Source organism: Balaenoptera physalus, assembly GCF_965194825.1.
Source record: "Balaenoptera physalus genome assembly, chromosome: 7".
Classification (NCBI taxonomy): Eukaryota; Metazoa; Chordata; class Mammalia; order Artiodactyla; family Balaenopteridae; genus Balaenoptera; species Balaenoptera physalus.
Genome location: NC_138886.1, coordinates 3,692,983 through 3,707,290, shown reverse-complemented (window position 1 = coordinate 3,707,290; position 14,308 = coordinate 3,692,983). Strand labels below are relative to the sequence as shown.

Here is a 14,308-nt window from a genome sequence, read left to right as displayed (position 1 = left end):
GAATGTTGGCGGAGCTTGCCCCTGCACCAGGGGTGCTGTGGCCTGGCTCCACCTCCAAGAGCTCCAGATGGCAGTGCGAGGTCTGTTCGGTGCTCGGCATGCAGCCCTGCAACCGGATCCCAGTGGATAACTTGGAAATGTTTGTTGTCACCCTGGTCCCAGCAGAGGGGAGGCCAAGAGGGCTGGCAGACACACTCTGGTCCACTTTCTCGAGGACAGGCTGGCATGGCAGGGCTCCCCCAGGTGCTCAACCTTGTTGGGGAGAAGCCCTGTGCAGGCTCCAGCAGGACGTGGGTGAGGCAAGGGGGCAGTAGAGTTCCGAGGAGGGAGACAGCCCTGTGGGGCCTAGGCTGACCGCACCCTTGGCCACTCTCCCCTGTGTTGACAGCTGACTGGCCATGTGACTTCGGGCACCCCTCGATGCGGTTTGGCTGCCCTGGACGTGGACCAGCGAACTCTCCCTAGCCTTGGGGGCACTGGATGAAATGGGGGAGGGCCTTTCCTGAGCCATGGTCTTCTGGTCCCTGGGCCCAGCGCTGTGGCAGGGATGAGCGGGTGGGCGAGGGGATGGGAAAGCCTTTCCAACTGTGTGGACATACCTGGGGGTGGCGGAGAGCTTCAAGAGGGCTTTAGAAGAAGCGGGGGTGGGGTCACAGGAGCCAATAGGGAGCCATGCTGCCCAGTTAGGTGTGTCTGTGTGTTAATGCCTTTGATTGGACAGGCATTTACTGAGTGCTTCCCGGGTACCAGGATCCGTGCCGGGTGGCACATCTCCCTCCCAGAGCTCCTGAGCACCAGACAAGGCTGCCTGGGCTCTTCTCCAATGACCCTAGGCCCCCGCACAGGTCAGCCTGGGCTCAGAGCCATTTGGGCCATTCCTTTGTGAGCCAGGCCAGGCCCAGGCAGGGCTGGCCCCGAGCATTGGGCCCTGAGCTCTGGGAAGGCCGAGGGCCTGAGTCACAGCCAGGAGGGAGGACGGGACCAGCTGCAGGCAAGAAAGGCAGGAGCCCTGAGGAGGAGGGGTGAGGGGGGGAGAGGCGGGGCCCAGCCTCCCCTCCTCCCACCCGTGTAGGGGAGAGCAGAGGCGCCTTTGTTCCTTGCCGGCCTTGTGTCACCACATGGCCCACACCATCACTGTCACGGCCTGGAACGGAGACCGGCCACGGAGAGCCAGGGCTCTGAGGCTGGGACCCGTTAGGGGCGCTCCACCTGCAAACCACCCCCCGCCACTTCTCCACCTCCATTCCTGTGCCCCTATACTGTGCACGGAGCTCTGGGTGGGCGTGGCCTCGGGGAACAGTCACACCAGGCCTGAGATGCTACCACGGCTTCCACGCTTGTCCCAGGACACCAAGGTCACGTGACCTGCAAACGGCGCTCTGCCCACGATGCAGGTAGCCCCGGGATAAGGCACCTGGTCAGCGACACACGAGCCCAGACATAGCAAAACCCCACTCGTGGACACACGTGTACGCACAGACGTGTGCCCCGAATCAAGCCCTTTGGGCGGGGGAGGGATTCCAGGGGAGCCTGCTGCCTGCGGCATCTGGGGTCCTCTCACCCTCTTCAGACTCCGGGGGCGGGGAGTGGGGGCAGGCCCTGGTGGGTGGGAAGCACACTGTTTATAAACACCGCGTGGCTGTCGCTAGGAGCTGTGTCTCAGAGCCAGAGCGGTGACTCCTATTCAAGTTGTTTACTCAGCACAACATCCTGTCCAGGAAGCAGGCAGGAGAGGCCTGGGGCCAGGCTTTCGTTCCTGTTTCCTGCAGCCTCCTGACCTGACTTGGGGTCCTGCTGGGGGTGGGGACAGCCCGGTTCTCCTCCTTCTCATTTCTGGGAACCTGAGGCCCATCATCGGGTCGCTCAACACAGTCACTACCAGCCTGGCTCTGCTAGGTAGGGGTGATGCCGCAGCTGTGCACGCCAGTGACCCAGCCCCGCAAGCCGGGAGAGGGGCTTAGGTCCGGGGGGGGGTTCATCTAAGGCAAATAGAAGCCTTGCAGGCAGAAGCAGCTACTGATGAGACAAAACACCTTTCCACCCAGCATTTGTGAAACAGATGAAGCCACGGTAACTACCTCTGCTGTAAAACAGAAAACCGAGGCCCAGAGAGGGCAAACAACTTGCCCGCGGCTGTACAGCTGGTCAGTGCCAACCCCAGGTATATGCCTGGGCCTGTCCGGTCCCCAGGGCAGCTTGCTTTCCTCCACTGTGCACTGGGTTAAAGTGGATTTGTTCCCGGCAGCACGGGCAGGTTTGGGGCTGCTGGGTCCCCGTCAGAAGGGTGGGTGGTCTGTCCGCTGTATGAGGCCCAGCTTGAGATTCTGACATCCATTTCCCTGTTCACCTCCCCCACCCCCAACTCCATGCCTAAACCGGAGTCAGTGACCTCCCTAGTATTTCTGCTGTTCACTGATGTGCCAGCGTGGATATCATTTAATTGTCACAATGTGTGAGGCAGTTTTGCAGGTGAGCTTGGGGACAGAAGCTCAGAGACGGCACTGAACTCACCCAAAGCCACACAGCAGTCTGGCTTTGAGGCTGTTGTTCCCAAGCTGCTCCCAGCTTTTTATAAGAGCCGAGGGAGAGTCTATCCTCGAGGTGCCCTTCCATGGGCAGGGGGTTGCTCTTTACAGGAAGGTCATCGGGGGCCAGAGCCTCAGAGTGACTTGTGGAAGGCCACACGCCAGAACCGGGAGGCTCTGTCCCCTCTTCCAGGCTGGGGAGACGTGGGGACCCCTGGGAACGGCAGAGACATAGGGAGCCTCTGCCAGGGGAGCTGGGAGGGAGGGAGGGAGAGGGGCGGTGCTTATTTTGGCAGCTGAGGCTTGGCCCCGCCCCAGGCAGGACAGCAAACCAGCGGTCAGCTGCTCTGACTGCTGATTCACCGGCCACAGGGCTCCCCTGCTCGGGCAGCCTGCCCGCCGGCCCCTTTTACCAGCCCACTGAGTCACACAGGTTGTCAAGAAGCTGAGGATGCGAGAATCCGGGCCCTGCCCCAGCTACTCCCCCTGGCTTTGCGCCCAGCAGGATCTAGCCGGGCCAAGGGTGCCAGCGGCCCCCTCCCGTGGCAGCCGAGGACAGTTCCCCGCTCCTTCGGGCCTGCCCCCGCGTCCAGCTCGGCAAGGAGCCCAACATCCAACTCTATGGATTAGAGTGGCAGCCACGAGCTGGGGCTCCAGGTAGACGGAGTCTGGGCTCAAACCCAGAGCCTGCCACTCACTGGCTGGGGGGAGCTGGCAAGCGACTTTCCCCCCCCCCCCCACCCCCGCTGAGCCTGGTCCTGAGCCACACATGGGGATGACCTCTGCTTCCAAAAGCTCGCATGGGTTAAATGCAGTATCGGATGGAAGCACTTAGGATGGGGCCTGGCATAGGCCACATGTTCAAAAAACCTTACCCTCAAGTAGCCTAGGACACTCTGTGGGGAAGAATCAGTGGTTTTCCTTTTTAATCCCCAAATCGGGGACTGACTGACACTGTCGTAAAGTGCAATTGAAATGTCGCGGCAACATCCAATTGCCATAAAAATCCCTGAGAAATTTCAGTGTATCTTGCATCCCTGAGGGACTGGTAACGGGGTTTGCAGCCTGCACCATCCGCAGACCAGAGTGGCCCCGGGGGCCCAACTACAGCACCACACTCAGACCACAACGGATTAACTGAGCAGGTACTAGATGCCAGGCCCTGCTCAAGTGCTGGGAATATGCCAGGGAATAAAACAGATAAAGATCAGCTTCTGGTCGTGCAGTATAATAAGTAAAATACTTGTTTGAAGGCAAGCATGCTATAGAAGAAAAAAATAGAATAGAGTAATGGGATTGGAGAGCTGCAACTTTAAATAAGGTGGATGAGCTGAGAAAGTAACACTAATAAAATGGTAATAAAACAGTCATCCACTGCGGGATTGGTTTGTGTCTCCCCACTCAATTGGGCTGTAAGCTCAATCTGCCCTGTTCGCCCCTCATACCCAAGTACCTGGACTGATGACCGGCCCGTGGTGCGTTCTCACACTGCCGATGGGCAGATGGATGACTGTATCACTCACACGTGCACACACACACCATCACAGGAGTGCAAAGGCCACTGTGTTCTAAGCATTTTTTCAGTTCTTCCCTCTCTTTAAAATTGGAAGGGGTCTAAGCTCCTTGAGGGCAGAGACTCTGTTCCCTGACGTATCGACCCCTGGAACGGTCCCTGGCACACCGTGGGCTCTCAACAAATACTCCGTGGTCCAGGTGGTTCCTCCGGCTTCTAAGTTTCTGGACTCGAAAATATTCAGGGTTCGGGGCCAATGAGCTCCATCTGGGAAGATGACCAGGAAAGCTTCCTGGAGGAGGTGGTGAGGCTAGAGAGCAGCCTGAGGGATGGCAAAGAGGAAGGGCGAGGCCCTGTCTGCCAACCTGCCATTAGAACGCTTTCCAGAGAGTGAGGCTAGCAGCAGAGGTGGGGGGGCATGCCCAGGCCGGAGCAATGGGGAAGCCAGGTTTTCTGGAAAACAGGAGCCTGGAGGCTCCCAGAAGCCAGCCTGCCTGGGGATGTCGGTGGGGGGAGGCGGGCAGTCGATTCAGCTCTGGTTCAACCTGGGGTTTTTTTCTCCTTCGTGAATCCCCAGCTCAGTAACAATTCTTCGGGAACGGGTCTCTGCTCATTGGGTAAGCAGAGCTTGCTCTGGCGTGGTTTGGCCTGGTCTAAGAAGCCCCTTCCCAAAGCACAGCCAGGCCTACTGAGGCTGGGGTGGGGGAGGGAGCTGAGCCCACAGTCAGGCCCCTGTGCCCAGCGGGGCCTGGTCACTCAGGGCTTCAGGGCCAGGGGAGTCAGGACAAACGGGCTCTTGTGGTGAGGAGGCTGCCTGCCGTGCCAGGGACACTGCGTACCCGGCGCCGCCACCCACCCGCCTGCGGGGGCCCAGGGCCTGGGAAGCGGGGCTGCCCTTTCAGAGGGGGACCTCCTGAGCTGTCCTGGCCTCTGGAAAGGACCTGGGGCTCCAGCTGGCTGCGGGAGATGGTGGGGCTGGTGCCCACTGCCCTCTTTCCCACAGTTCTTCTCCAGCAGGCCAGTGGGGGATGGGAAGGCGAGAGGATGCCCTGGGTGTCCGGGCCCTGGGGCTGAGCGACGGTTTCACGGCCTTTGTCCCACCCTCCCGCCGCCCACTGTCCTTCTGTCAAGCCCTGGACTTTGCTCCTTCCTTGGTTCCTCCCACAGAAGGCAAGACTCCAGGGCCTTCACCTGCTCATACCTGGGACAAGGGACAGGGGCGCCAAGGCACCAGGTGGCCTCCTCTGCCTGGGGATCCTCTAAGAGCTGTATAGGTCTCCACGCGACCGCCAGGCAAGAGCGCGCCCACGCGTGCCAGGCATGTGCTAAGCACTTTAGAGCCCTGTGAGCTGGGCACACTTCTCAACCCATTTAAAGACGAGAGGTGGAGGGGTCCGGCCTCCTCATGGTCAAGGCTCGGGCCTGGTGCTCTGAAAACGCAAGATGCCTGCGTGCATGCGCATGTGCACACACGCCTGTGCTCTCATGATGCACGCGCTCCCTCCCCCAGGCACCAGTCGTGAGTCTGCACATGTCCTTTCACACGTGTGCTCGCTCAGCCACTGCTGGGCTGCCGTGCACACTACTGGCACATGATGACAAACGTGGTCACAAATTCACTCAGACGTGCACATATTCACCCAAAGGCAGGGGCATGCTCCCAAGACACTCGCATGTCCACGTGCAGGATGGGACACCCAACCCCAGGAGCCTCGCCTGTACCCCATACTGCCAGGTGATGGCCACCCCACGTCCCCAGACTCAGTGAGCACGCTTCCTCAGGGACACCCCATGCCTGCTCCTGGCAGGGCTGGTGAGAGAGGAAGGAGGCCCGTACTCTGTGCTGGGATGTCCCGGTCCCAAGTGGCTGTGAAAGAAACTGCTCTTGAAATCCTGAAGAATGGCAGTCGTTGCAGTCGTCTGCAGTGACCTGGCACTGCCCACCTACCAGCTCCCTGCCCCCAAAGTCCGCAGCTGCCACCTCCCTGGACACCCAGGGCCTCAGGCCAGGTGGACTGCCTCGCCCTTGAACTTCAACCCTGAGCAAGGTCAAAGGGCAACCTTCCAGGCCTTACACCCGATGGGGGCGGCGGTGGGGGGGTGGTCAGGGGCCTGGAACGCTGGCTTCAGGGAAGAAGGCTATGCAGGGAAAGCTCACCGTACGGCCTGGACAATTTTCTCATCTTCTCTGGGCCCCAGTTTCCCCAGCTGGAAATAGGTGGGGATTCAACTTGGCGCCCTGCCCACAGCTCTCCAAGGGTGGTCAACACTGCTTCTCCACACAGCTGGTGGGCCACACGGCCACCTGCCTTCCTTGAAGGGTTAAAGACATTTCTTGCCACCTGCAGAGGGCTTGCCTGTGCCCGTGCCAGGTGCTTCAGGGACATTTCACACACCTTGACATCCAGGGAGTCCACAGGTGAGGCAACTAAGGCAGGGAGGAGTGAAGGCATCTACCTGTCTGGATGCTGTAAATCCTAGCCAGCCTCCCAGGCCGCCCCAGACTTCTCTCTCCCCTTTGACCTCTAGACAGCCTCACCTCCCACATGCCCGGGGGCCAGGGCCTCCCTTACAGATGGTGATGGAGATGGGCCACAGCCCAGACGGATGGGGGTGGGTAGCAGCAAGAATCTCGCTGGAACAGATTCATTTCAGATGGCGGCAGCCCCAAGGGCTTCAACACTGTCCTCACGTCCCCCCCACATTCTCACCCTCCCAGTTCTGAGCTGGACAGTTACTGGGAAAGGGCATCCTGCGACAAAGGCCTGTGGTCAGGGTGGAGTTCCAAGAGGGGAGGGGCCGGGAGGTGGGTAAGCTTTGGGGCTCAGGGTCACTCACTGGCCAAGGGGACTTTCCTCTCCACCGTCCAGGGTCACCCCCTCCCCACCCCAGCTCCAAAGAGTCAGGTGGGCACACCTGGACTCGCAGGTGGTGCCAGAGAAGAGGCCCTGTGCCTTCCCCAAGTGAACCGGCTCTGGATTCCAACCCAGAAAGCGGGGACGATCTGGGGTGCCCCCCGGCCCCGGGGTAGACCCGCCCCCTCTTACCCTGCAGGGTTGTGTGTAGTGGGGGAAGGGCCCAGCTGCCTCACTTCGGTGAACTGAGCTCCCTCCCTGCAGAAAGCCCAGGGTGGGTGGGGCAGTGCCCCCCGCTTATTGGTTCCCTCCCGCGCCGGTGGCCTCCTGCCCCTCCTCCCCGGCCTCCCGCGGGGCTGGGGCTCACCGCGTCCGCCCGCGCGCTCGGCGGCGGGGCCACCAGCATGAACGCCGGCAGGGGCGCGCCGCCACGCCCCGCTCCGGGCACTGCCCGCGCCCGGGTCCCGGGCCATTGTCTGCGCCGCCCTCGCCCCGCCCCCTCCTCCCGTTGCGCTCGAAGCGAGGGCGGGGGACGGGGGTGCGGGAGCTGGGCAGTCAAGGCCAGGATCGTCCGGAAGCCCCGCGCTGCCAGCACGCCCAACACAGGTGCCCAGCACCGGGTTACTGGGTGCCGCCGGATCCTCCCCCAACCCCGGAGGTGGGCACGCCCCCTCCCCGTTTGACAGATGCGGCCAGGGAGGCACAGAGGGGTGGGACGATGGCCCGAGGTCACTCAGAGAGTGAATGGTCACGGTCAGTCTAGAATCCTGGCTCCCTGAGGGCACCCAGAAACCCCTGTGCGTGTGTGTGTGTGGGGGGGGGGTGGTGGGGGTGTCACCAGCAGTCCCACCCCTCCCTGCCCAGCTCCAAAATCCAACCACTGGGCAGCCTGGCCCCTACCAGCCTCTCCTCCCTTCCAACACGCCACGCTGTCCTGTGGTCAAGGGGCTCCTTCCTGGCTACCCACAGCCCTCATCCCTGTGAACTAAACTAAACTAAAGCAGCCCCTAAGAGGCCCACAGGGCCGATTGCCTTCCATCCCCATGGCACCCCGTTTCCTCACACTGGGGAGCAGTGAGCCTCCACGGGTTTAGTGCCTGTTTCAGGACACTGAGTGCTAAGCACTGAGCTGGGATACAGACTCAGGTGTCCATCTCCAAAGCCAGTGAATGGCCTTAACCACGAGGCCGCCTGCCTCCCCTGGACCATGGAGATGGATGCAGATGGGCAGATGAAGAAGCAGTGGCTAGCCTGGTCCTGGTCCCTCACCCTCCCACCCCAAGGCCCCGTAGGTGGCATAATTTATGCACTGAATGGTGAACACACGGGTACAAGGGTAGCTGTGACTACAGATGGGGAAACTGAGGCTAGTAAGAAGGGGCATGCCAGGGTCACACAGCCAGTCTCCAAGGTGGCCCAGAACAGACATCCTCTATTTCAGCGCTCTACCCGCCGCCCCCCTCCAGCAACACCCTGCCTTGCCATCCTGCTCCAGGCCCAGGTTACTCATGGCTTCAGGATGCAGGGGGTGCAAAGCACAAGACACCATGCTCCTCCCAACTCTGGCTGGTACTGGGCTCCATCTGCTGTGCCCTCTGACCCTGCATTTTATGACATTCTGCTACCATCAGCTGTCACTCAGGTGTCCAGGAAATAGCCGTTGCTAGGGGACTGGCCTGATGCCCGCTGGCTGGCTGGCAGGGTGGGGCAATGGGAAGGGGGGAGCAGGCTAGGGTTTCCCTCAGGAAGACTCAGAGGGTGAGGCTGCTGGGTGGAAGAGGAGGGTGTGGGGGATCAGCCACAAAGAGTGGCTAAGGCATACACACAGGCCATGGGAAAGCCCCAGCCCTGAGCCTTCCTGCAGGCAAGTATTTTGGGGACCTGTAGTTGCCAAGCAACTCCTCCAGGTTGCCATGGGAACTCTCCTTTCTCCTGGGACTTATCATTTTTAGGGGGATGCCCTCTCCTCTCCACCTCCTCACCCTGGCTTGGCTGCCCTGGGAGGAGATATTGACGCCCCAAAACCTTATTCCCCCACCCCCAGGGAGACCACTCAGCCGTGACCCTAAGAGAAGACTCTTTGAGGTTCAAAAACCCAGAACCCTAAGAAAATGCAGAGAACAGAGTCCAAGGCCTTCATTAGAGCGGGTTGAGGATGAAAGGGGTTCATTAGCTCTGTTTACGTCTCCACGCCCGCTGTTAACCACCACCTTGGGGCCTGCCCTGCCCTGACCGTTGGGAGCTCACTGTAATTGGAAGGAATTTGCCCCTAGTGCCCATGCCAGGCCCCTCCCAGGCTTGTCTGCACGCAGGGACGCGCCCTCACCAGCCCTGCCACTATCTAGCTGTGGGAGTCCCTTGGCCTTCCAGGGCCTCAGTTTCCCCACCGAAAAGGGCGGATGGCAGCAGTGCTGATCTTGCAGATACAACAAGACGCTGCAGCCCAAGGTCGGGCGCAGGGAAGGTGCCATGGGCTGGCTGTCGTTACAACAGGCATCTCCGCAGCCCGGGATGGAGGTGTGGGAGTGGCCTAGAACTCTACAGAGCGTGGCCCCATGGCCAGTGTGCCACTGCTGGCCGAGCGGCCACCAAACCCAGGTCCCCAGGCTCCCAGCCCAATGCCTTCCCCATTGGATCTATTGCTTGTCCTATACCCTTGTCCCTTGTGTCTATGGTCTGATCCCCTCAGATGGGAGCCGAGGTGATCCGCACGGGCCAAGTGCTCAGCTCTGAGGCCCTCGATGAACATCTGCTGCGTAAATCCCTCAGTGACCCACTGCCAAGGCTACTGGCCCCGGCCTTGTGAGATGCGGAAGTGCCCAAAGGACACAGTAAGAAACGGCCTCCACTTCCCGGGCCACGGCCACGCGGGGCACTTTGCTCCATCTCACTGATGCCTCGGGAAGCCCAGGGGCCCTGCTCCTCAGCTCCAGATGGTACTCCCCGCTTTGTACAACCGGGCAGAACCCCACCAGGCGGGCCGTGGGAGAGCTCAGACAGCATCGCCCCCACTTTGGGCAGGGTCTCTGGGGAAGGGACCCCTCAAGCCTTGACCTGCTCGGCCTGCCCACCCATCCCCATGGCTGTCTTCTGTGCTCTCCCCAACATCTGGGACGCACGGTCACCCGCCCGGCGGTAATGGGAGAGCTGTCTGGAAACCGCCAGTGTAATCATAGCTGCAGGGCCCCCACAAGCAGCTGAGAAGGGCCAGCTCAGCTTGCAGGTGAAGCAGGAAACGAAAAACTAACCCTTGTGGGTCTGACCGGGCCGGGCTCTGTGGCCGCCCATCCAGGTCGCCACTCAGTCACTACCCCGGGTCCCCGCCTTGTTTGATTTCCTCCCCAGCGCGTCACTCCTGAACTGACTGTTCTCCTGGTCTGTTTACAATTTTGTGTCTGTGATCTCCTCGCAACTGGAAGGTGAGACCTTTGTCTACGCGCCGCGGCTGCTCAGAGCCGCGCCGGGGCGGCCGCAAGGAGGGCACAGCGCCACCTGCTGGTGCTGCGCCAGGACGCGCCGAGCTGGGGAGCCGGGCTGTCCCTGACAGGGCACTCCCAGGCTCCACTCACACCCCAAAACCTCCAGCCGGGGGCCAAGCCCTGGAGACCTGATCAGATCCCAACTGCTGCCCCCATCCCTGAGGACACCTGGGTACCTGGCTTTCGGGGGTAGAATCACTCCAATGCCCTTGTTGTGGATTGAACTGTGTCCCCACAAAAGATAAGTTGAAGTCCTAACCTTGTGCACCTGTGAATAAGACCTTATTTGGAAGTAGTCTTTTTTTTTTTTTTTTTTTTAGGAGCACTCTTTTTTTTAAAATTAATTTTTACTGGAGTATAGTTGATTTACAATGTCGTGTTACTTTCTGCTGTATGGCAAAGTGAATCAGTTATACATCTACATATATCGACTCTTTTTTAGATTCTTTTCCCATATAGGCCATTACAGAGTATTGAGTAGAGTTCCCTGTGCTATACAGTAGGTTCTTATTAGTTATCTGTTTTATACATAGTAGTGTGTACACGTCAATCCCATCTCCCAATTTATCCCCCCCACCGCTTTCCCCCTTGGTAAGCATACGTTTGTTTTCTACATCTGTGACTCTATTTCTGTTTTGTAAATAAGTTCATTTGTGCCATTTTTTAAGATTCCACATATAAGCGATATCACATGATATCTGTCCTTCTCTGGAAATAGGGTCTTTGCAGACATGATCAAGTTAGGCCGAGGTCATACTGGAGTAGGGTGGGCCCTAATCAAATGACCACTGTCCTTATAAGAAGAGGGAAAACTGGACACATACACACAGAGGAGGCCACGTGAGTATGGAAGCAGAGTTTGGAGGGATGCATCTACAAGGCAAGGAACATTAAGGACTGCTGGCAACCACCAGAAGCTGGCAGAGGCAAGGAAGGATCCCCTCCTAGAGTCTTCAGAGAGCATGGCGCTACCAACATCTGATTTTGGACTTCTGGCCTCCAGAACTGAGAGAGAATAAATTTCTGTTGTTTTGAGTCACACAGTTTATGGTACTTTGTTACAGCAGCTAAAGGAAACTAATACACCACCCCACCTCCAGTGGACCAAGTCCCACCTCTGCTACCCCGGCCAAGTGCAGCCAAGCCAGTGTTCCAGGCAGAGCCCAGGAACCTGATGACCACGCAGGTGACCCGGGGCAGTGAGGATGGAGTGCAGGTGAGCACTCAATAGATGCCAGACCCAATCACCATCCTCATCTTCAGCATCGTACTTCCCCTCCTCAAATCAAGCCTGACCACAGGACATTTCCTTCCGGAATATCTCTCTGCACCCACCCATTGCCTAGATGAATCCCACCAATAACCCGAGAATGATCTCAGAGACAGACCCCACCCTGATTGAGCCTCAGTTGAGACCACAGCCCAGCCTCCTGGGTGACCTCGAGGCAGAGGCTCCCAGCTGAGCTGAGCCTGCATCCTGGTCACAGACAGTGAGAGGGTCAGTGTTTGTCCTTGCACGCGCTAAGTTAGGGGAATGCTGTCACATGGCACAGACACCGGGACGTCCTTCCAGGTCTTGCCCTGCCCTCCTCCCTGCTCTCCTCCTCAGCTCTCCCAGCCACACTGGCTCCTGTCTCACTTCCTCCTGGCTACAAAATCTTCTGTTTCCAAGTCTCTGCACCTTTGACCTTCCCCCAGGCTCACTGCTCACAGAGTATGCAGGGCTGGCTGCTCTTGTCTTTCTGGTCCCAGCATCAATGTCACCGTGGAGACCTTTTAGACCCTCCAGGGGCTCCTGGCCCTCCTTCCAGGGCCCTGACTCATTCCCTAGAGCACTTGCTCTTCTCTCTCACGTGGATTTGCTTTCCTGCTTTTGTCCATCTGCCCTTCTAAGCTGTGAGCTCCCGGGTGAGTGCCCAGGGCACAGTAGCTGAATCAACAGAGGATCTTGGAGCCCCCTCCTGCCTCTGAGCAGCTCATATTGTGGACCTGGAGGCTAGTAATAAAAGGTGCCTGTTAGGTCGGAGGCAGGGGGATGCCCAGAATGACTCCCGGGTGTCCCTTCCCTGCTCCAGTTGCTCCATTGAGCAGAGTGAGCACAGCCCGCCCCCTGGTGGTCAGCCCCAGCACTGCAGCCCCAGGCAGGAAAACCAGAAAACAAAACACACACCTTTGTTTGGGTGTAGTCAAGGCAGCGACTCTCCCTACCCCAGAGGGGCAAAGGAGCAGGACCTGCCGGCTCCAGGGACGATGTGCAGGACCTCAGAAGCCTCTCTTGCTCCCCTCTTTCCCGCCACTGTCCTGGTGTCCAGTTCACTCCGGAGGCCTCCTCACTCCCACCAGGGCAGTGACTCCACCCACTTCCAAATGAGGAACCTCAGGTGCCAACAAAGATGCGGTCCAGTGCTCTGCCTCATTCTGTACCACCCGGGTCCCCAGTTCCCCAAGCCCCCAGGCTGCCCCCTGCTCAGAAGGACCTCGAAGGAGTAGAAAGCATTTTCTGCTCGGAAGACTTGGAGCACAGTGGGTCAGGGATGGAGAACCAAGGCCAAAAGACTCTTCTACGAGCTGCAGGACCCTTGGGATCACTCCATCTATGCACCCCAAATTACAGTGGAGTAAACCAAGGACTTCTCTCCTGTAATTCCCTCCACACGAGGGGGGAAATCTCATCCTAGTTCCAGGTGCCCAGAGTGGTGGATGCAGGACCCCAGAAACTGTCCTGTCCAGGCTGCCCTGGGGATTGTCCCTGCCTACACCGACCCGTGGGAACCTTGGAGACGCCCAGCCCGTCTGCCTGGCACCTCTGTCCCTCACGCTTTGAGCCCTGAGCATGTTGCCAGGAGACTAGATGGTCCTGCCCCGTGGTAGAGCTGCCTCCAACCGATTTCTTCTTTCCCCCTTGTCACCTCTGTGTCCACTCTCCTCTGAATCTACGCCATGGTCCCCACCTGTGAAGTCAATGTGTGTGTATGTACCTGTGGGCGCGTCGGCATGCCAAGAGGAAAGGGCCCCTCATGGGTGGGGGTGGACAGGGGTCCCCCAGAATCTTAGGGGCTCTCATTCCCAAAGGAAACCCCATGGTAGTGGCTGAGCCCTGGCATTGGAGGCTGGAACCCTCCCTTCTCTTCTGGACTCTGCCCACCTCGTGGCCCCGGGCCAGTCCGTGTCTTTCTCCTGGCCTCAGTTTCCCAACTGTACCAGGAAGGGTTGGACGCGGAACTGCTGCGTAAGCGCGCGCTCAGCGTGGACTCGGCGCGGTGCTCCTTCCCGGCTGGATGGGGTGTGGGCGGGGGCGGGCACGCGGTCCTTCCTCCACCCCCTGGCGATGGGGAGGGCGGTCGCGGCCGGGCGGGGCACTCACCTGGCAATCTACCATCATCCTCAGCCCTGGCAGCACATCGCCGGCCCCAGGGCGGGGCCCAGGGCTCGCAGAGGCCGCTCGCCTCGGCCCGCGCGCGGCGCAGGGGGGCGCCCGGCTGCGGGGCTCATGGCGCGGCCTCCCGTCCCCGCCGGGCCCGGGGCTCCACCAGCGCCACCGCCGCCGCCAGCGCCGCTCCCATTGTCTGCGCCGCGCGCGGCCGCTCGGGCCCCGCTGTTGGGTTCCGCCCGGGCTCCCGGGCTCCGGCCGGGTGGGCGGGGACCTCCGCAGCCCCGCCCCGCCCCGCCCCTGCCCTGCCCACCGCAGGTGTGAGGGGCGGACCCCGCAGCGCGAGCTCGGGGATGCGCAGCGGTCTCCCTCTCGCTGGGTGACGTGGGTGGACTCCGCCGGGGCAGCAGGGCCTAGAGTCTACGGCCGGGAGCGCACACGGGGCCTGCGCGGGCCGTGGACGGCGCGTGCACGTGAGCCCCGCCTTGCCGCGCGCTCGCGCGCAGCGCACCCGGGAGTCACAGCGCATCTCCCACCTCCGCCACCTGCTCTGTTTCTCCTGTGCC

At 60.2% G+C, this 14,308-nt stretch overlaps 1 protein-coding gene across 1 annotated transcript in view; it reads right to left on the bottom strand.

Moving 5' to 3' along the window:
• The window catches only part of RALGDS (ral guanine nucleotide dissociation stimulator), an 85,566-nt gene extending 71,422 nt beyond the window's left edge, over positions 1-14,144 (bottom strand). Inside the window, exon 1 of the mRNA XM_082470155.1 lies at positions 13,737-14,144. Coding sequence (XP_082326281.1) covers positions 13,737-13,754 — 18 coding nt within the window. The 5' untranslated portion in view covers positions 13,755-14,144. The remainder of the gene's footprint in view (positions 1-13,736) is intronic.
• Between the last annotated feature and the right edge of the window lie 164 nt (positions 14,145-14,308).